Source organism: Dipodomys spectabilis, unplaced genomic scaffold (assembly GCF_019054845.1).
Source record: "Dipodomys spectabilis isolate Male_0828 unplaced genomic scaffold, ASM1905484v1 ptg000231l, whole genome shotgun sequence".
Lineage (NCBI taxonomy): Eukaryota > Metazoa > Chordata > Mammalia > Rodentia > Heteromyidae > Dipodomys > Dipodomys spectabilis.
The window spans coordinates 7,627,083-7,645,592 of record NW_024870908.1 but is presented as its reverse complement, the minus strand read 5'-3'; the positions used below and the strand labels follow the sequence as shown (position 1 = coordinate 7,645,592).

At 63.3% G+C, this 18,510-nt stretch overlaps 1 protein-coding gene across 5 annotated transcripts; it reads left to right on the top strand.

Annotated features, from left to right (window-relative positions):
- Positions 1 to 180: 180 nt before the first annotated feature.
- On the top strand, positions 181 to 18,300 carry Traf7 (TNF receptor associated factor 7). Of its 5 annotated transcripts, none has more exons than XM_042698263.1 (22): positions 181 to 247; positions 9,054 to 9,171; positions 9,378 to 9,435; positions 9,712 to 9,783; positions 10,915 to 11,006; positions 12,851 to 12,967; positions 13,298 to 13,390; positions 13,606 to 13,639; positions 14,044 to 14,227; positions 14,348 to 14,476; positions 14,896 to 15,113; positions 15,192 to 15,265; positions 15,357 to 15,405; positions 15,481 to 15,608; positions 15,745 to 15,827; positions 16,493 to 16,532; positions 16,626 to 16,742; positions 16,957 to 17,079; positions 17,258 to 17,377; positions 17,453 to 17,584; positions 17,672 to 17,791; positions 17,900 to 18,300. In XM_042698263.1, exons 2-22 carry the CDS (start codon positions 9,091 to 9,093, stop codon positions 17,912 to 17,914), a joined length of 2,079 nt encoding a protein of 692 aa, XP_042554197.1. In that variant the 5' UTR covers positions 181 to 247; positions 9,054 to 9,090; the 3' UTR covers positions 17,915 to 18,300. The 5 variants fall into 5 exon arrangements, with proteins under 5 accessions (XP_042554197.1, XP_042554196.1, XP_042554200.1 ...); XM_042698262.1 differs by having other exon boundaries at positions 14,348 to 14,482; XM_042698266.1 differs by lacking the exon at positions 9,712 to 9,783.
- Positions 18,301 to 18,510: the final 210 nt, after the last annotated feature.

Below are 18,510 nucleotides of genomic sequence, written 5' to 3'. Positions count from 1 at the left end.
CAGAGCCATCGATCCCGCCCCACGACGTCGGGGCCGCCGGAATTTGTAGTCTCTATGGCGCCGTGCGCGGCTCGACTGCTGGGGCAGCCCTAGAGCCGGAGGACTACAATTCCCGGCTCTCCTAGCGCCCGAGCGCTTCCGTCTCGAGCATCTGGTCCCTTTCCCGGCAGGCAACAGAAGGGGGGGGGCGGTGGGGGTACGATGAAATCGGGGGGTGGCGCGGCCGCTCCCCGGCAGCCGCGGGCGGGTAAGTGTCCGCGCGGTGCGCCCGGTCCGTACATTCGCGCCTCGGGACCCCGCGGCGGTGCGAACGCTTGGCGATCGGCGATCGGGCCCGGGGGGCGGGCCCGGGTCCCCCGCCTCTCCCCGCGCCCGCTCGCTCGCTCCCCCACTCCCGCGTTCTTCCTCCACTCCCGGCTGCATGCGCTGAGCGCCGCCTGCGCGCCAGGCGCCGTGGTGGGCGCCGGGGAGACTGCGGAGAGCGGGGTCGTCGGCTCGTGCGCTCCTCGGTGTCCGCGCCGGTGACAGCGGGGCCCGCGGCCGGCCGTCCCGAGCCTCGCGGGGTGCTGGGCCGCATCTGCGGCTCCCACCCTGTCCCCCTTCCCCGCCTCCGGCCCGGGGTACGCGTCCGCGGGAGGGCAACCCCCCCCCCCCCCCGAGCCCTTGGCCTAGGGAGAGGAGGGGGCGACCGGTGGATAATACGATTAAAATCACGGGCGGGGCCGGACAGGTAGGAAAAGTGCCGAGAAAGTGAGTGCTGCCGGCTCCCGGATGGTTGGGTGGTGTTCCTGCGGCCAGCCGAAGGCCCCGGGGAGCGAAACTTAACAAAGGCCCGCAGTGAGAACGGCCTGGGGACCCTCGGGAGCCTGGGGCGGGGAGGCCGGGCCGGGCCGGGCCGAGCCGGGAGCTCACAGCCAAGCCGGCTGTGGAGGAGCTAAGGAGCCCAGGTGGATCAGGTCTAAGTCCACCCCTGGTTGTGTGAGGTGATGGGCTTTGGGGCTCAACCCAGATGCGGAAGAGAATGAGGAATCTGGGCCTCTGCCTACAAGTTCTCATTTGGGGCCCAGCTCTTCTGAGGCTGGTTGTCCTTTGAGTCAAGCCAAGGTTTGTTTAGTGTCCATCTGCCCCTCCTGTCTCCACCTTGATCCCGCAGCTCCCCAAGGAAGGTTGTTCACCTTTGGCCTTGCTTCAACAGCAGTGTGCCTCCTTCCTCATTCCTTCTCTTTGGACCTTTCCCTTTCTAGACTTATTTCCTGAAGTTTGTGTGTCAGACAAGGCCTCACTGTCATCAACCCCTACTTTTACCTTTAGGCATGTATTCACTACAGTCTTTCCAAGAAGCTGGAGTCTCTTCTGGCAGCACATACGCTGCCTGGCTAAGGGAGTGACAGGCCAGGATGGAGCAGCCAAGGGTGGTGCCCAAACCCCAGAGTGTCCTGGAAGATTTCTCTGAGGCTATGTACCAGGGTTTTTCTGGATAGGATCAGGAATCAGTGGCTCACGCCTGTAACCCTAGCTGCTCGGGAGGTTACAATCTGAGGATTGAGGTTTAAAGTCAGACAGGGCAGGAAAGTCAGGGAGACTCTTGACCTCCAGTAAACCACCAGAAAACCAGAAGTGGCGCTGTGGCTCACATGATAAGTGCCAGCCTTGAGTGAAAAAGCACCCCGGCCCTGAGTTCAAGCAAGGGCACCAAAAAGAAAGAAAAGAAAGGATCGGATTTTCAGTTCCCGCAGAGAAGTGAGAACTTCACTTGGCAGATTGAGTAAAAGTTAGTGGGGTTTCCATCTGTTCGTGTCATTCCCCTGCAACCCCCCCAGCTTCAAGCTCCTTCTTCAGGGTCAGGGTCAGGCTTACGGCTAGCCATAGGCATGTCCCCATGCTCCAGTACAGAGTGACCCTTGACCAGCTGGTTGGACAAAGCAATGGGAAGAAGATGAAGCTGAAAGACCTGAGCTGTGATTTAAGGTCTTCCTTGGTTTTGCTGCCAGGAGATGGCTGAAGGGCACCGGGACTCCTGGGTTTGTTGTCAGCAGTGGAGGAAGCAGAAGGAATGGAGCTTGGATAAGCATTGTCATGACCTGTTACTGGCAGTGTTTGTAGGTCAACGTCTTGAGCTTTCTTAGCCCTCAGAGAGCGACTGTTCTTGACAGACCTCTCACTTTTTTTCTTTCTGGTACTGGGACTTGAACTCAAAGCCTCATGCTTATTTGACTGGCTTGCTTACTTGGTCCGGTTGGCACTCTTATCATTTGACCCATGCCTCCAGCTTGGCTTTTTGCTGATTGATTGGTGATGGAATCTACCTTGCTGCCTGGGTTGGTTTCAAACCTCAGTTCTCCAGGCCTCCGTTTCCTGAGTTGTTAAGGTTACAGCCACTGGTACCCAAATTAGATCCTTCATTCTTATTGTTGTCACCTCTCATGACTCCTGGATGTAAGTCTATTTCTGCTGTGTGTGTGTGTGAGTGTGTGTGTGTGTGAGTGTGTATGGCAGGACTAGAATTTGAGCTGTGTGTGTATGAGTCAGTACTAGTCTGAGCTCTGAGGCTGATGCTTGCTAGGCAGGCATTCTACCACCGGAGCTGCTCTACCAGCTCCGCTTTGTGTGTGTTGGTTGGTTGTGGGGCTTGAACTTGGGGTCTGGGCGCCATCCCTGAGGTTTTTACTCAAGGCTAGTGCTCTACCACTTTGAGCCACAGCGCCACTTCTGGTTTTCTGAGTGGGGTCTGGGCGCCATCCCTGAGGTTTTTACTCAAGGCTAGTGCTCTACCACTTTGAGCCACAGCGCCACTTCTGGTTTTCTGAGTGTGAGTTGTGGTAAAGTCTCTTGACTTTCCTCCCAGGCTGGCTTTGAGCCACAATCCTCAGCTCTCAGTCTCCTGAGTAGCTAGGATGACAGGCGTGAGCCACCAGTGCCCTGTGTATGTGTGTTATTATTTTATTTTATTTTTTTGGTCAGTCATGGGGCTTGAACTCTGGGCCTGGGCGCTGTCCCTAGGTTCTTCAGCTCAAGCCCAGCACTCTACTGCTTGAGCCACAGCACCACTTCCGGTTTTCTAATGGTTTATTGGAGATAAGAATCTCACAGGGGCTGGGAAGATGGTTCAGTGGTAGAGTGCTTGCCTTGCATGCCTAAGGCCCTGGGTTCGATTCCTCAGCACCACATAAGCAAAAAGAAAAAAGCCGAAGTGGCGCTGTGGCTCAAGTGGTAGAGCGCTAGCCTTGAGCTAAAGACAAGTGGTAGAGCGCTAGCCTTGAGCTAAAGACAAGTGGTAGAGCGCTAGCCTTGAGCTAAAGAGCTGAGGGACAGCACCCAGGCTCAGAGTTCAGGCCCCACGACCGGACTCAAAAAAAAAAAAAGAGTCTCACAGACTTTCCTGCCTGGGCTGGCTTTGAACTTGGATCCTCAGCTCTCCACCTCCTGAGTAGCTGGGATGACAGGCGTGAGCCCCCGGCGCCCGGCCTGTGTGTGTTACTTTTAAGCTAAGGCCTCCCTTTATGCTTCCACCAGCTTGGAGCGCAGTCCCGCTGTGTGCCTCCACACGTGGCTGGGCTAGCAGGTGCGCACCACCGCGCCCAGCGATTGGTCAAGATCGAATCTTAGAGCTTTGCTTTTTGCCCGGTCTGGCTAATCTCCCATCTCTCCTTCTGAGTAGCTAGGATTACAGGCTTGAGACTGTGTCCAGCTTCCATTCCATTTCATAGTGAGGAATGTAGGATTCCCTCCCCCACTGCCAAGAGCAAGCCACTCACCCAGTCACAACCACATCTCTATTTTTTTTTTTTTTTGGTCGGTCGTGGGGCTTGAACTCTGGGCCTGGGCGCTGTCCCTCAGCTCTTCAGCTCAAGGCTAGCGCTCTACCACTTGAGCTACAGCGCCACTTCTGGTTTTCTGGTGGTTTATTGGAGATAGGAGTCTCACGGTCTCTCCTGCCCCGGCTGGCTTTGAACCATGATCCTCAGATCTCAGCCTCCTGAGTAGCTAGGATTACAGGCGTGAGCCACCAGCACCCGGCTCCACATCTCTATTAAGTGGGGTTTGAACCCAGATCTGATTGGATATGGGCCTCTGGTCTTTAACAGGTCTTACACTGAACCCTTTAAGCCTTCCCAAGCCCTTTGATGAGCTGGCTCAGGAGGGTCCCTTCGAGAGCAGGCAGAGGGAAGCCCGTGTGGGTAAGAACCCCAGGAGCACCTGGGGGAGGGGTGCTCCAGTACCAGGAACAGGCGTGCTCTAGCATGGGCTAGAGCGGAACCGGGGGCACGTCTCTGCCCTCTGCATCCCCCATCTGGCTTGAGGCATCTCCCCTTCTCTCCCCCAGTGTCTGGGAGTGGCAAGAAGGAAAGGGTCCTGGGGGGTCTGGTGGTGTTAGTGGTCAGGATAGCGCTGGGCGCTTAGCTCTGGCCCAGGACCAGTTCCCGTGAGTTTCACTCAGCCGAGCCTCTGTTTCCTGGTGCCCTTGCAGTTGGACACTGCGGCCAGAGCAAACTTGCCCTCACTTCCCCTGCTGTGTCCGCGCTGGAGCTCGCCAGCCTCTTGCTCCGGGAAGGCCGCTGGCCTTATAGCATGGGCCCTGTCCCCACACCACAGCTAGCCAAGAGATCTAGGGAAGAAAGTGTGCAGCAGGGGCAGGCTGGACAGGGAAGCCCATTCCTGCAGTCCAGCCGGCCACGTGGGAGGGACTTCCTCCAGCAGACTGAGCCGTGGGTGCCAGCGAGGCTTGGCCAGGGCCGGAAGACCAGGAGGCTGGGTGTGGGGCACGAGGGCAGGCCCCCCAGAGGGCCTTTGTAGTGTTGGGGCCATGGATGATGTGAAGGGCAGAGGGGAGTGAGGCGGCACAGGCTGGGCTGGGGAGACCCAATGGGCTTTTGCCAGGGCATGTGGAGGCTGAGGAAGTCGAGGTCGGGAACAAACACTGGGGACCCCAGCGTCCCCTGCTCACCTGGATGGAAGGGTGTGGGAAGGGAGCACCAGGGGACCAGCGCGTGCTCTGCTGTGGCGTCCAGGCCTGTTTCTGTAGGGCCGGGCACCAGGCTTGGCTGGGGTTGAGCAGCCGGCCGCGGGGGCTCGGCGGGCAGCCGCTCCCCGGAGCTGGCCCTGTGATGCCAGGAGGCTTGGTGGGCGCTCTGGTTGACACCCAGCAACTTGGCTATCCACCGCTCGGGGCTACCACCTCCTGAGCCTTAGCCCACCAGGGCTGTCACAGGTCACAGGGAGGAGTCCCAAGTGGCACCTGCTGCTGGGGGGCGGGGGGGGGGGGAGGGGGAGGGCTGCGGGGGGGGCGGGGTCTGGGCTGGTACACGGAGCTGAATCTGCAGACCATTCCACCTGTGCCACCCCATCCACCAGCCGCCAGGCTCGGACCCAGGGAAACTGGGACCCTGGACTGGCAAAGCCACGGAGACCTGTGGGCCCCCCCCCCCCCCGCCCCGCCGCGCCCCCCGCCGCGCCGCCCCTCCACGGCACCTCAGCCAGTCTGGTGCTGAGGGGCTCCAAGCCTTGGATTTTCTGCTGGGCTTGCTCCGGAATGGGCCTCGTCCTGAGCAGGTGGCTCAGCGGAGCTTTCTAGAAGGGGGCTGTAGCTTTCCACGCAGGCGGAGGGAACCTCTCCCCCACTCCCCACATCCGTGTGGATGGGAGCAAAGAGGCTTGAGCCTTGATCCTAGACAGAGCTGAGGTTGGTGAGGATGACTCCCCTGCCCCGCCAGATGGAGGGTGAGCCGAGCCCACTAGCGCACCCGACAGGGAGAAAGAAAATGCCCCACCTCGATGCACACTCCCTCCCCACCCACCTCCTGACACCTCCCCCACCCCCACCTCCTGACACCTCCCCCCACCCCCACCTCCTGACACCTCCCCCCACCCCCACCTCCTGACACCTCCCCCCACCCCCACCTCCTGACACCTCCCCCCACCCACCTCCTGACACCTCCCCCCACCCCCACCTCCTGACACCTCCCCCCACCCCCACCTCCTGACACCTCCCCCACCCCCACCTCCTGACACCTCCCCCACCCCCACCTCCTGACACCTCCCCCACCCCCACCTCCTGACACCTCCCCCACCCCCACCTCCTGACACCTCCCCCCACCTCCTGACACCTCCCCCCACCTCCTGACACCTCCCCCACCCCCACCTCCTGACACCTCCCCCACCCCCACCTCCTGACACCTCCCCCACCCCCACCTCCTGACACCTCCCCCCACCCCCACCTCCTGACACCTCCCCCCACCCCCACCTCCTGACACCTCCCCCCACCTCCTGACACCTCCCCCACCCCCACCTCCTGACACCTCCCCCCACCTCCTGACACCTCCCCTACCCCCACCTCCTGACACCTCCCCCCACCCCCACCTCCTGACACCTCCCCCCACCTCCTGACACCTCCCCCACCCCCACCTCCTGACACCTCCCCCACCCCCACCTCCTGACACCTCCCCCACCCCCACCTCCTGACACTCCCTGCAAGTGTGTCACTCCCTTCAGAACCTTCTCTCTGGCAGCTAGAATCCTGGGCTGGGCAGGAGGAGGCGTGTATGAGCCTGGGCTACACCCAGCCAGAGACACCTTGTCTTTTAAAAACATGAAAAAAAAAAAAAAATCCAAGGACTGGGGATGCGGCTGGGTGCTAGAGCGCTGGTCCAGCCCACCTGCCTGAGGTCCTAGCACGGGAGGGGGGGCCGGGGGGGACTGTGTGCTTCCAGAGGGTGGAGGGAAGGAAAGGCAGCCTGGCAGCTGATCCTTGAACTTAGAAAGAGGGGTGTGATGGCTGCCGGGGTCAGCCCTTTCTGAACCCACTTCTCACAGCCATCCCCAGCTTGGAAACAGTCCATCCCTATGGAGGGCTGTCCCTCTCCCTCTCCAGCAGCCTTCCCCCCCCCCCCCCACTGGAGGCAAAGTGTGGGGGAAGGAGGCTCTGCTCCTCCTGGGGGGGGGGCAGGGCTTGTCCCCTGAGCCCTGATGGCCTGTGCCATCTGGGGTGCTGAGTCCCTGCATGTTGCTCCCAGGGCTGTGGCCTGCAGGGTGGTCTCCCTGCTGCCTACAGCCAGGCCCAGAGCACCGCGTGTAAGACTGTGATTGCAAAATTCAGCTCCTTGGGGGTTGGACTGAAGCGCTCCTGCGGCTTCCTGCTAGCTCCAGCCCCGATCCCAGCCTTACAGAGGGGCATCCAGACCCGGCCCCACCCAGCCCAGAGCCCCTGGTTGGGGCTGAACCCTTGTGAACTGGGGGGACAGCAGCAGTCCCGTGGTCCACCTCCCTCCTCTGTTCAGCTTGGCTCTCAGGCCACTCCTGCGCATCCCCCCTTCCCCCCCCAGGCCTTCCTTGGGACTTTCCAGCTGATGTGCGTGTTGCTGCGTGCCTTTCTGTTTACCTCAGTGTGGGAGACGCCAGGCTCTGCGCCCCGCAGCCCCCGCGGCAGGCGGACAGGCTGTCTGCCCTTCTAGGGGCCCTGGGGTGCAGGAGCTCACAGCTGGCCTTGCCGCCCTTGAAGCCAGCAGGGAGGAAGCAGATGGGTGTGACGTCCAGGCCAGTGGCCCCACTGCCGCCTTCCTCCAGCTCTTCTCAGAAGGGCTAAATGGTCGCGCTGATGCTGACGGCTACCCGGCCTTCCCCACAGAGGGGATCCGGGGATCCAGAGGGCGGGAGGCGGGGCGCGAGGCTCCAGCTAGCCTCTTGAGCTGCCCCACCTCCCCAGACCTGAGGAGCAAAGGGGGGTGCTGTGACAGGGCCACGAGCGAACCCTGGATGCCGGGTGCAGGACTGGGGGCCGTGGGGGTGGCACTGGGTGGAAAGGAACGGAGTTGCAGGGGTGGCAGACAGGCTAGGGGGGTCAGCCTCCCTCCCCTGAGGGTGGACAGCACCAGGAGGGCTGGCCGCCCATTGGTATTGCCGCGTGGCCCGGCACAGGCCTCAGTGGAACCCCTGGCCCTGGAAAGGATCTTCATCTGTCACGCGCCCCTCCAAGCCGCCACGCGCACTTCAGACCCTCTCGGGAAGGGGCGTGGGGGCCTTCGGAATGCCTTCTTCCTCCCCACGGAGATGTCAGGCTTCTGCTCCGACCAGGACCACCACTGGGGGCATGGTGGGCCCTCAGCTCCTAGACCATGGGGTCATGAGTGTGGGAGACCTTGGGGGGCAGCTGCTGGCAGTGCCGCGCGCCTTCAGAGTGGGTGCAGGTGCTGAGCGACTGAGGGGCAAGGGCCGGGCCCCTGCTCCTGGGGAGGAAACGGGTGGTTGGCTCTTTTGTTCGGTTTGTTTTGTTTTTGTCAGTCGTGGGGTTTGAACTCTGGACCTGGGCACTGTCCCTCGGCTTTTCAGCTCAAGGCGAGTGCTCTACCACTTGAGCCACACCGCCACTTCTAGTTTCCTGGTGGATCATTGGAGATAAGAGTCCCATGGACTTTCCTTCCCCAGGCTGGCTTTGAACCACGATCCTGAGATCTGAGCCCCCTGAGTAGCTGGGATGAGAGGCGTGCACCGCCACGCCCGGCTGGGTTGTTGGCTCTTGTGTGCTTTCCTCGTGCCCTCTCCCCGCTACCCAGCCCTTGAGTGCACCCTTGGGGGGCCGGGACCCTGCACAGGGTGGACAGCTGGGACTTGATTTTGCCATGACTTTCTCGTGTGATCTTCCTATGATTAGAACTCAGGAGAGGTCAACACCCAGTTGCTTCACCCTGAGTTCTCGCTGGGGTGTGGTAGGGTCCCCTCTGACTTACAGATTGAGGCTGGTTGGTTCAGACTGCTCCCACCGGTGCCAGGTGACGGGTCCCGGTGATAGGCTGAGGCTCACGATGCGCAGGGCAGCCAGCGCTGGTGGGGACAAAGCTCAGCAGAACATTGAGGGGGCCCCCTCCCTGTCCTGGCAGGGGGAGGCCGCTTGCTGCACCTGGGGCCTGTGTGCGCCCTGGGGGGGAGAGGGGGGTACACGCTTGCCCCCCCATTGGTGTTAGAAGGGGGTGGGGGTGTCATGGCCCTGTGGTAGGTAGCCTGGCTGGCAGCCAGGAACCCGGATGCTGCGTCCTGAGCCCTCATTGGTGTTCCTCCCCCAGGAGATGCTGCCAGGGAAGCCGGAGGCGTCTCTAGAGCATGAGCTTGGGCGAGAGTGCCCGCTCCAACTGCTTGTCTGGGGGCCCCGCCAGCCTTCCCTCCCCAGACCTCAGCGGCGGGGTAAGGGGGTGGCTGGGGTGCTGGTGGGGGTCTTCCCACTTGGGGTGCCCGTACTGTAGGTGCCCAGCGTGCCGGCGGGCTGCCCCTCCCTCCCTGCAGCGCCCTCTGGGCTGGATGCGTGGGCCGGCGGGCCCGTGGGTGGGTGGCCACCGCGTCTGTCCAGACTCTGTCCAGAGACAGGCCGGGTCTCTTCCGTTCTCTCCTAGACCAAAATGGAAACGACCTTCGGTCCCACTTTCTCAGCCGTCACCACCATCACTAAAGGTGAGCCTCCACGTGGGAAGAGCCCAGACCCCTGCCCCGCTCCAGGGGAGAAGGAGCGCGGCCCCGCCTCTGCCCCTGCCATGTCTCCGCCTGGCCCAGTCTTCCCGCTCCGTCTTGAAACCTTGCCTCTCTCTCCAGGGAGGGCGTGCTGGCGTCCCTGGCGCCACCGGGAAGCCCCCCTAGTGACCCACGGTTTGTCCCCAGCCCCAGACTCTAGCCTCTGAGAGGTCGTGAGTATCATGGGATTCTTTCTCAAGTGTGGACCAATGCCCTCAGCCCCAGCACAGGTCCAGGAGGTCGTAGAGAATGGCAAAAGGAGCAGCGTCCTGTCTGAAGGCTGGGGAGGGGGTGAGTAGCCCTCCTGGCAGGGCCTGGGCTGCGGGGCAGGTGCACGCTGCCTTCCTGGCTCTCTGCCCTGCAGGAAGATGCCAGCCACTAATTGGTTTTTTAATTGCCTTCCTCTGGCTAAAGGGAATCATGGCTGCCGGGGACGCCTGCTCACCTAGCTACTTTTGCTGCTTGGTGACCCCTGGGGCTCCGAGAGAGCCTCTTTCCCGGCCCCCCCCCCACCCCCATTTCCCTTCTCACAGGGGGCTTGTTTCTAAGGAGAAGAATAAAATTAATATCATCCGGAGCCCCGCCCGCCCTCCCCTCTGTCAGCCCAGCCCTCCCGGAGCCCACCCCAGAGGGAGTGGGCGGAGCCTGGCAGGGAGGCAGGAATGGCCGCCTCTCCTGTTACCAATAGGGAAACTGAGGCCTGGCCACAGGGTCAGGCAGTCCAAAACCTTACCTTAAACCAAGGCCTTCAGGGCGGGTTGAGGGCACCTGGGCCCAGCCCAGAGGAGCAGCCTCCCGGCCCCAGGGTGGCAACCTGCAGCGCCCCCTCGTGGACGCCTGCTCGGCCTTCTCAAGCCCAGGCCAGGCCAGGCTGGGTGGCTCGTGGCAGAAGGAGGTGGAGGCCGCCATGGCTCGGCCTGGTTCCTGGCGTGGCTGCCACAGAGGTGTGAGGGAAGGCCCAGGCCACCAGAACCCGGTCCTCACCCAACCAGGGGCCAGCCGCGGGCCTCAGCCTCTCCATCAGAGAGCTCTTCTAGCAGAGTTACCTTGCAGGTCCACAAGAGACCCCCAGCTCCCGCCAGGCCTGAGATGTGATCATCTGCGGTTGGGCTGTGCGTCAGCCGGCATGGGGTGCCCCAGCCGGGCTCGGGGGTGGGGGAGCTTTGTAAAGACTTCACGTGGAGCCGGGAGCCCTGCCCAGGTGCAGGCCGAGCCTGAAGCCACACTTGTGGCACCGTTGACATTGGGAAGCCAACCGGCCTCCTTCAACCCATCTGTGTGCGCTCTCGGCCTCAGGAAGGGCTGAGCGCCAAGAAACAGGACCCCGTGTTCCACATAAGCCCCAGCAGCCAGGCCAGCCTTTGCCCCGTCTGGTGTCTGCAAGGGCCTGTGCTCACAGCTCCTGGGCTTCTCTCCCTGCAGCCGATGGGGCCGGCACCTACAAACAGCACCGCCGGACGCCCTCGTCCTCCAGCACCCTCGCCTTCTCCCCGCGGGATGAGGAGGACAGCATGGTAGGTCTGCACCCCGGGAACCAGGCCCTTCTGGCCTCCCCTCACAGCTTCTGTCCTGAGGACCAGGTGTCAGGAGGTGGCCTGTGTGTGTGGACATCCTGGGGTCTGGGTACACGTGGCAAGTCCACTGGGCTGCGAAGGCCTCTGGGCCAGGTAGTGGCAGCAGAGAGCAGCTGGTGTGGGGAGGAGGCTGGGACAAGGCGCTTTGGGCCCTTTTTTGTTTGTTTTTTTTTGTCAGTCGTGGGGCTTGAACTCTGGGCCTAGGCACTGTCCCTCAGCTCTTCAGCTCAAGGCGAGTGCTCTACCATTTGAGCCACAGCACCACTTCTAGCTTTTTCTGCTTATGTGGTACTGAGGAATCGAACCCAGGGCCTCATGCATGTGAGACAAGCACTCTACCACTGAGCCACCTTCCCAGCCCAACTTTTGGCTCTATCTTAAGTGAGGTAGGGCCCAGAGAAGATTTTACTTTTCAGTTTTTTGCACCTGATAAAATCCATGTTTGTTCAGTGCCAGTACTAGGGCTTGAACTCAGCCTGGGCCTTGACTCTCAGCTTTTGTGTTCCAGGCTAGTGTTCTATCACTCAAGCTACAGCTCTACTTTGGCCTTTTTATTTTGGTGATTAACTGGAAATAAAAGTCTCGGGCTTTCCTGGCTGAGCTGCCTTCAAATCAGGATCCTCAGATCTCAGCCTCCTGAGTAGCTACTGTCACAGGCATGAGCCACTGGGGCAGGACTAGAATCCTGCTTTTGGAACGTTTTGGAAGCTTCCCCTGTGGCAGGGACAAGGCGAGGGGTGGGTGAGGAGTCCTGACTCGGAGGAGGCCACAGTGTGTGGGGGAGGGCAGGAGGTGCTGCTGGGGGTCCCCAAAGGCCGGCAGACCTGTGGGGTCCGGAGGGGAGCGGGCGAGGAAGTGGTGTTGTGGGCAGCCGGGCTGGCTGCCGGTGCCACTCCCTGCCAGTCAGGTTTTGGCCTACCCTGGCTGCTGGCAGACCTCAGCCCTGCCTGGGAGGGGCAGCACCGGGCGCCGCCTGCTGCCTCACAGTGCCTGCTGCTGGCTGCAGGGATGTTTGACTCACTTCCTCTGATCTTCCCCTGTTCCTCGCATGCGCCTGTGGTGTCTCCATGCACCAGGGCCACTTGGGGCAGGGGGCAGGGGGGGGGGTGCCTCCGCTGACTTCTCAGGGTCCAGCCCTGGGGCGTTCCGGGAACAGGATGGCTCCTCAGCCGGGCAGAGGCCGCTGGACCAAGGGCCGTGGGCCCAAAAAGGGTTAGGGCTCATGAGAGATGGCCACGCGGGTTCTGTCAGCCTGGAGGGGGGCGTGCGCCGAGCCAGGACTCAGCTACCGTGCAGGTTTCTAGGCCAGGACAGGAGGAAGGGACTGTAGCCATCCCTCCTCCCCTAGGGTCCCCTAGCCTTTTTGTGGGGCTCAGGGAGAAGGGGCCCTGTGGTTTTCCCCTCTGGCTCAGGATGCTCAGCCCCAGGGTCGATTCCTTTCCGTCCAGCCGTCGGGGGGCCTGGGCCGTCCCAGGATTGGCCGGAGGTGGCGCCCCCTTGCCGGCCGCATTCCCTCACGGGAAGCAGGAAGCAGCCCCGGCCTGGCCTCGGAGAATTGAATAGCAGGAAGTCTCTCCATTTACACAAAGAAAAGAAAGTTGGCAGAGAGCGCGGCGGCCCAGCACCAGGTCCAGGCCGGCCTGGGTGGGCAGGGGGGACGGGACTGCGCTCCCCTCCCCCCAACCCACAGGCACCCCCCCGCGTGGGCCGCAGAGGTGCCCCCAGCCGCAGGGGCTCCGCCGCCCCTCCCCTGCGCAGGCTCTCAGCCTCCTCTCTCTCCGCAGCCCCCCATCAGCACTCCGCGCCGCTCCGACTCCGCCATCTCTGTCCGCTCCCTCCACTCGGAGTCCAGCATGTCCCTGCGCTCCACGTTCTCGCTGCCCGAGGAGGAGGAGGAGCTGGTAGGTGTGGGGGCGCCGTGGCCCTCCGTGGAGGGGCTTCAGGCCGGTCCCGGGGTCGCGGTGGCCAGCCCTGCCCACCCGAAAGGCCGAATGCGGCCTGTGGGGGCTCAAGTGGCCAGGCTGGGCTCTGTCCCATCAAGGACAGCAGGAAAGGGGGTTCTCTCTAGTCCGTCCCAGGAAGGGGACAGGTGAAAGCTGGGCCTGCCTCCAGGGCCACACCCCTTACGCCCCTGGGGCGCCCCGGGCCTGGACAGGGCAGAGCGGGCGGCCTCTGCAGGCTGCCTGGGTCACCCTGGACCCCACACACCCCCTTTCCCCCACGTGGTGCAGGAGCCGCTGGTGTTTGCAGAGCAGCCCTCGGTGAAGCTGTGCTGCCAGCTGTGCTGCAGTGTGTTCAAGGACCCCGTGATCACCACCTGCGGCGTGAGGCTCCCCCACGCGCGCCCTCCGCCACCTTCCCCGGGCTGGCCGGCTTCCCGGGCCCCGTGAGCCCGGGTTCCGCTCGCATCCCTGGTGTGGCTGCCCTTCCGGCGCCCTCTGCACGTGGTCGGGTGCGGGATGGGCCCTGGACCTCCACTGACCTTGAACTCGGGTGAAGGACGCCGACTGCCCCTCACTGTAGCCTCTTGTCTCCACAGCACACGTTCTGCAGAAGATGTGCCTTGAAGTCAGGTACAGTGACCTCTCGTTCGGACCCAGCCCCTTAGCCCCCAATAGGGAAGACACACGGCAGGCCTGCCTGCCCCCCGCTGCTCCGTGGACACCACTGACTTCTCCCTTGTGCCACACACCACGTCCCAGGATGCCCGCCGTCTCTTGGCACTGGGGTGGTGCTGTGGGCATCGGGCCCGGGGAAGCCACGAGACTGGAACTCCTGGCATCTGTAGACTCAGCCCTCCCCGGGCAGACCCGGGCCCCGCCACCCCCTCCACACCGAGCTGGCTGCGTGTCCCCCCCCAGCCTGGCCAAGACTTGCTGGGCCAGCCGTCACCAGCCACTGCTTGTCCTGTGCGCTGGCAGAGCTGCCCGGGGCAGGGGAGGGGGGCAGGCGGGCATCGGCATGTTCCCCTCCCCAGAGAAGTGCCCCGTGGACAACGCCAAGCTGACGGTCGTGGTGAACAACATCGCCGTGGCCGAGCAGATCGGGGAGCTCTTCATCCACTGCAGGCACGGCTGCAGGGCCACCGGGGCGGGGAAGCCGAGCGTCTTCGAGGTGGACCCCCGCGGGTGCCCCTTCACCATCAAGCTCAGCGCCCGGAAGTAAGTGCCCCACGACCCCCCAGTTCCCTGGGGCTCCATTGCGGCCCCCCCCCCCCCCGCCCTGGCTCAGCCCTTTATCCTCCCCCCCCCCCCCCCCCCCGCCCGCCCCGCCCGGCCTAGGGACCACGAGAGCAGCTGTGACTACAGGCCTGTGCACTGCCCCAACAACCCGAGCTGCCCGCCGCTGCTGAAGATGAACCTGGAGGCCCACCTCAGGGAGTGCGAGCACATCAAGTGTCCCCACTCCAAGTACGGGTGAGTGGGTGGGGCTCCGGCTTGCCCCCCTGCCCCGCCCACCCCGCACGGTGCCCGGACCGGCGGTGGACCTGAGCCAGCGGCTGGGCCCCCAGTCATCATAGCCAAGGCCCCAGGAGCCCCAGCCCAGGGCGTGTGCAGAGAAGTCACCGCGCTGGCGGGGCTCAGAGCACGCGAGGCTCTGCCAGGGCAGCGGGTGTCAGGCTGGCGTTGTGGGCTGCGGGGAGGGGCGGGGCGCAGGTCTATTCTCAGGTGGGTGGAGGCCCTTGATAAGCCCAGTGTGGGCCGAAAGGACTTGCGAGGGTCGGGGAGGCGGCCCGCGCTGGAGCGGAGCGCACCGCCGGGGAAGGTTCCTCTGGGTCGGGGGCCGGATGCGGGTCCCATCGGGCAGCCGGCCTGTCCCCCCGCCCCAGGTGTACGTTCATCGGGAACCAGGACACGTATGAGACGCACCTGGAGAGCTGCCGCTTCGAGGGCCTGAAGGAGTTCCTGCAGCAGACAGATGACCGCTTCCACGAGATGCACGTGGCGCTGGCCCAGAAGGACCAGGAGATCGCCTTCCTGCGCTCCATGCTGGGCAAGCTCTCCGAGAAGATCGACCAGCTGGAGAAGAGCCTGGAGCTCAAATTCGGTGAGATGCGGCCTGGAGGGAAAGGGATACAGAGGCTGCCCGGACTCTTGTGACACCGCCCCTCCTCCCCCTGCGTAGATGTCCTGGACGAGAACCAGAGCAAGCTCAGCGAGGACCTCATGGAGTTCCGCAGGGACGCGTCCATGCTGAATGTGAGTGGGCAGGGCTGCGGCCGGCCCATGGCTCTGCCCGAGGCCCCGGCAGCCCCCCCATCCCTCTCGCTCTCTTCCCTTGGTCTTGCAGGACGAGCTGTCGCACATCAACGCTCGGCTGAACATGGGCATCCTGGGATGTGAGTATGGCCCGTGGCAGCCCGTCTATGTCCCCAGAGCCCCGCTGGTCCCTCACTGACCTCTCCTGCCTGCAGCCTATGACCCCCAGCAGATCTTCAAGTGCAAAGGGACCTTCGTGGGCCACCAGGGTCCCGTCTGGTGTCTCTGTGTCTATTCCATGGGAGACCTCCTGTTCAGCGGCTCCTCGGACAAGACCATCAAGGTAGGCAGGGCCCTGCCTCGGGCTCCACAGCCCACCCCTGCCACCTCTTGCCAGGCCAGGCCCTCTTCCCTGGGTGGATTGCTGCCTAGCACTGGGCCAACCCTGACAGGCTCGGCCGGGCCCTTCATCTCTGCAGGTGTGGGACACATGTACCACCTACAAGTGCCAGAAGACCCTGGAGGGCCACGATGGCATTGTGCTGGCTCTGTGCATCCAGGGGTGAGTCCCGGCATAGATGCACCTGTCGACATCCCCTGTAGGCCAGGAGCTGTAAGCAGCAGTCTGTTTAGCTTGTCTGCCATACCTACGGTGCACCGTGGACCAAACCATGCCAGGCTTGGCGTGGCACCGCCAGGTGGTGTGTGGGGGCCCTTGTGTGGCTCTGGAGTTGTGTGTGGATAACACTTGCATGGCTGGCCTCCCGCAGAGCTTGGCCCTGCTGGGTCCTGCGGCCAGAGGCTGACAGGCGCTTAGAGACCACATGGAGGCAGGCGCTCACCCCTCACCAGCATGGCCGGCGCCCTGGGCACTGCTCTGGGCTCAGGCACAGGGCGCGGATGCGCCGGCCATTCCCTCACCCCACAGTGGCCTCTGCCCTAGACCTGCCCCATCTCACATGCTAGGAGGCTATGTGTTCGGAGAAAGAGCAGAGCTCACCCACTGGCTCCCTGAGGTCAGTGCGAGGGAGCTGACCTCCCGGCCTGGCCACCAGATGCGTCCCAGGCAGGCCTGAGGGGTGGAGCCACCGTGCCAAGGTTCCTGTGTCAGCTGAGGCTGTGGTTCCAGGAAATGGCAGCAGGCCGAGCCGTTGGTCCCAGAGGCCGCCTGGCGGGGTGGGCGAAGCTGGTGGTCTCAGGGCTCACGTGACGGCTTTGCCCCTCCAGGTGCAAACTCTACAGTGGCTCTGCAGACTGCACCATCATCGTGAGTGGGGAGAGGGGGAGGGGAGGGGGTGGAGGAGGCTCGGCGCTCGCTCCCTCCCCGCCAGGACCCTGAGGCTCACCTCACCTTCCCCAGGTGTGGGACATCCAGAACCTGCAGAAGGTGAACACCATCCGGGCCCACGACAACCCAGTGTGCACCCTGGTGTCCTCTCACAACATGCTCTTCAGCGGCTCCCTGAAGGCCATCAAGGTACAGCCCAGGTGTGCACGCACACGCGCGCGCGTGAGTGTGCACATGCATGTCGGTGTGTGTGCACGTGTGTGCGCGCGTGCATGTGCACGTGTGTCCGTGTGTGCACATGTGTGTCCGTGTGTGTGCGCGTGCATGTGCACATGTGTGTCCGTGTGTGCACGCGTGGGGCATGGGGGGCCCGCCCAGCCTCTCCTCACAGCCATCCCCACAGGTCTGGGACATCGTGGGCACCGAGCTGAAGTTAAAGAAGGAGCTCACAGGCCTCAACCACTGGGTGCGGGCCCTGGTGGCAGCCCAGAGCTACCTGTACAGCGGCTCCTACCAGACAATCAAGGTGCACCGGGCTGCCCTCCTGGAGGCAGGATCTTACCAGGCTGGCCCAAGACTCCCTCCTCCCCTGCCCCTACCATCATGCGTGGGGGGGGGGTCAGGGTGCTTCCTGTTGAGCCCCAGAGGCCCTGGGAGTGAGGCAGGCACCAGGCCTGGGATCAGGAAGCCACCCTTGCCTATAGATCTGGGACATCCGGACCCTCGACTGCATCCACGTCCTGCAGACATCTGGAGGCAGTGTCTACTCGATCGCTGTGACAAATCACCACATTGTCTGTGGCACCTACGAGAACCTCATCCACGTAAGGACTGGGTGCCCAAGGCAGGCCCCCCTCGCCGGTCCCTGCCCCTGACCCGCCTGTGCCACCTCCTCCCAGGTGTGGGACATCGAGTCCAAGGAGCAGGTGCGGACCCTCACCGGCCACGTGGGCACCGTGTATGCCCTGGCAGTCATCTCCACCCCCGACCAGACCAAAGTCTTCAGTGCGTCCTATGACCGGTCCCTCAGGGTAAGGGCTGTGGGGCTGTGGGGAGGGCGGGAGGGCGGGTGGGAAGGAAGCTGTCCCAGATGCGCCCTCACCATCCTGCATCCCCAGGTCTGGAGCATGGACAACATGATCTGCACGCAGACCCTGCTGCGCCACCAGGGCAGCGTGACCGCGCTGGCGGTGTCCCGGGGCCGGCTCTTCTCAGGGGCTGTGGACAGCACCGTGAAGGTCAGTGGAAAGGGCCACGCAGGGCGGAGCAGGGGGTGCAGGGTGAGGAGCCCTGGGCAGCGAGCCCTGGGCCGCAGGAGCGCCTGACTCGGAGCCTTTTCTTCACAGGTGTGGACATGCTAACAGAGTGCAGGCCAAGCCGTGGCTCCCGCTGGGCCCGTCTGAGCCAGGCTGGCCACACGGGGTGGCCTCGGGGTTTCTCCCTGCCCTGTGGGGATGGACTCCGGCAGCAGGGTGGTACCCCCTGCCTTACGCCCAGCAGGTCCCCCTCCAGCAGGCCCTAGCTCACTGCTGCCAGGGAGATGGCCAACCCACCCACCCCCCGTGGGTGCCAGGTACGATGCCCCCCGAGCCCACTCTCACTCCCACTCCAGATGCCCCCCGAGCCCACTCTCACTCCCACTCCAGATGGATGGACTGCGGGCCTTTTTACTCACCTTTTCTACTGGTTTTAGACTGTATATAGATTTTATTACTTCCGGATTGAAATAAAAGCTGTACAGACTGTGGTGGAGACTGTGCTGGAGACAGGTTGTAGGGCCGAGGCCTCTCTGGCCCTGATGACACTGGGATGCAGAGGGAATTCGGGGGGGGGGGGGGGCGCGACCTCCCTCCCTTGGCTCCTGACCTCCCAATGCCTCCACCTTCCTTTCCCCAACAGATGTCCCCAAAAGAGTGAGCCAGCCAGCTCGGTTTTCTGCTGTTTATTGACAGCTGAC

Coding starts and splice junctions, on each gene's coding strand:
- Traf7 (XM_042698262.1), top strand. CDS start 9,091: ATGAGCTTGGGCGAGAGTGCCCGCTCCAACTGCTTGTCTGGGGGCCCC. Junction 12,968..13,297: donor CCGAGGAGGAGGAGGAGCTG/GTAGGTGTGGGG, acceptor CACGTGGTGCAG/GAGCCGCTGGTGTTTGCAGA. Junction 17,585..17,671: donor CCTATGACCGGTCCCTCAGG/GTAAGGGCTGTG, acceptor CTGCATCCCCAG/GTCTGGAGCATGGACAACAT.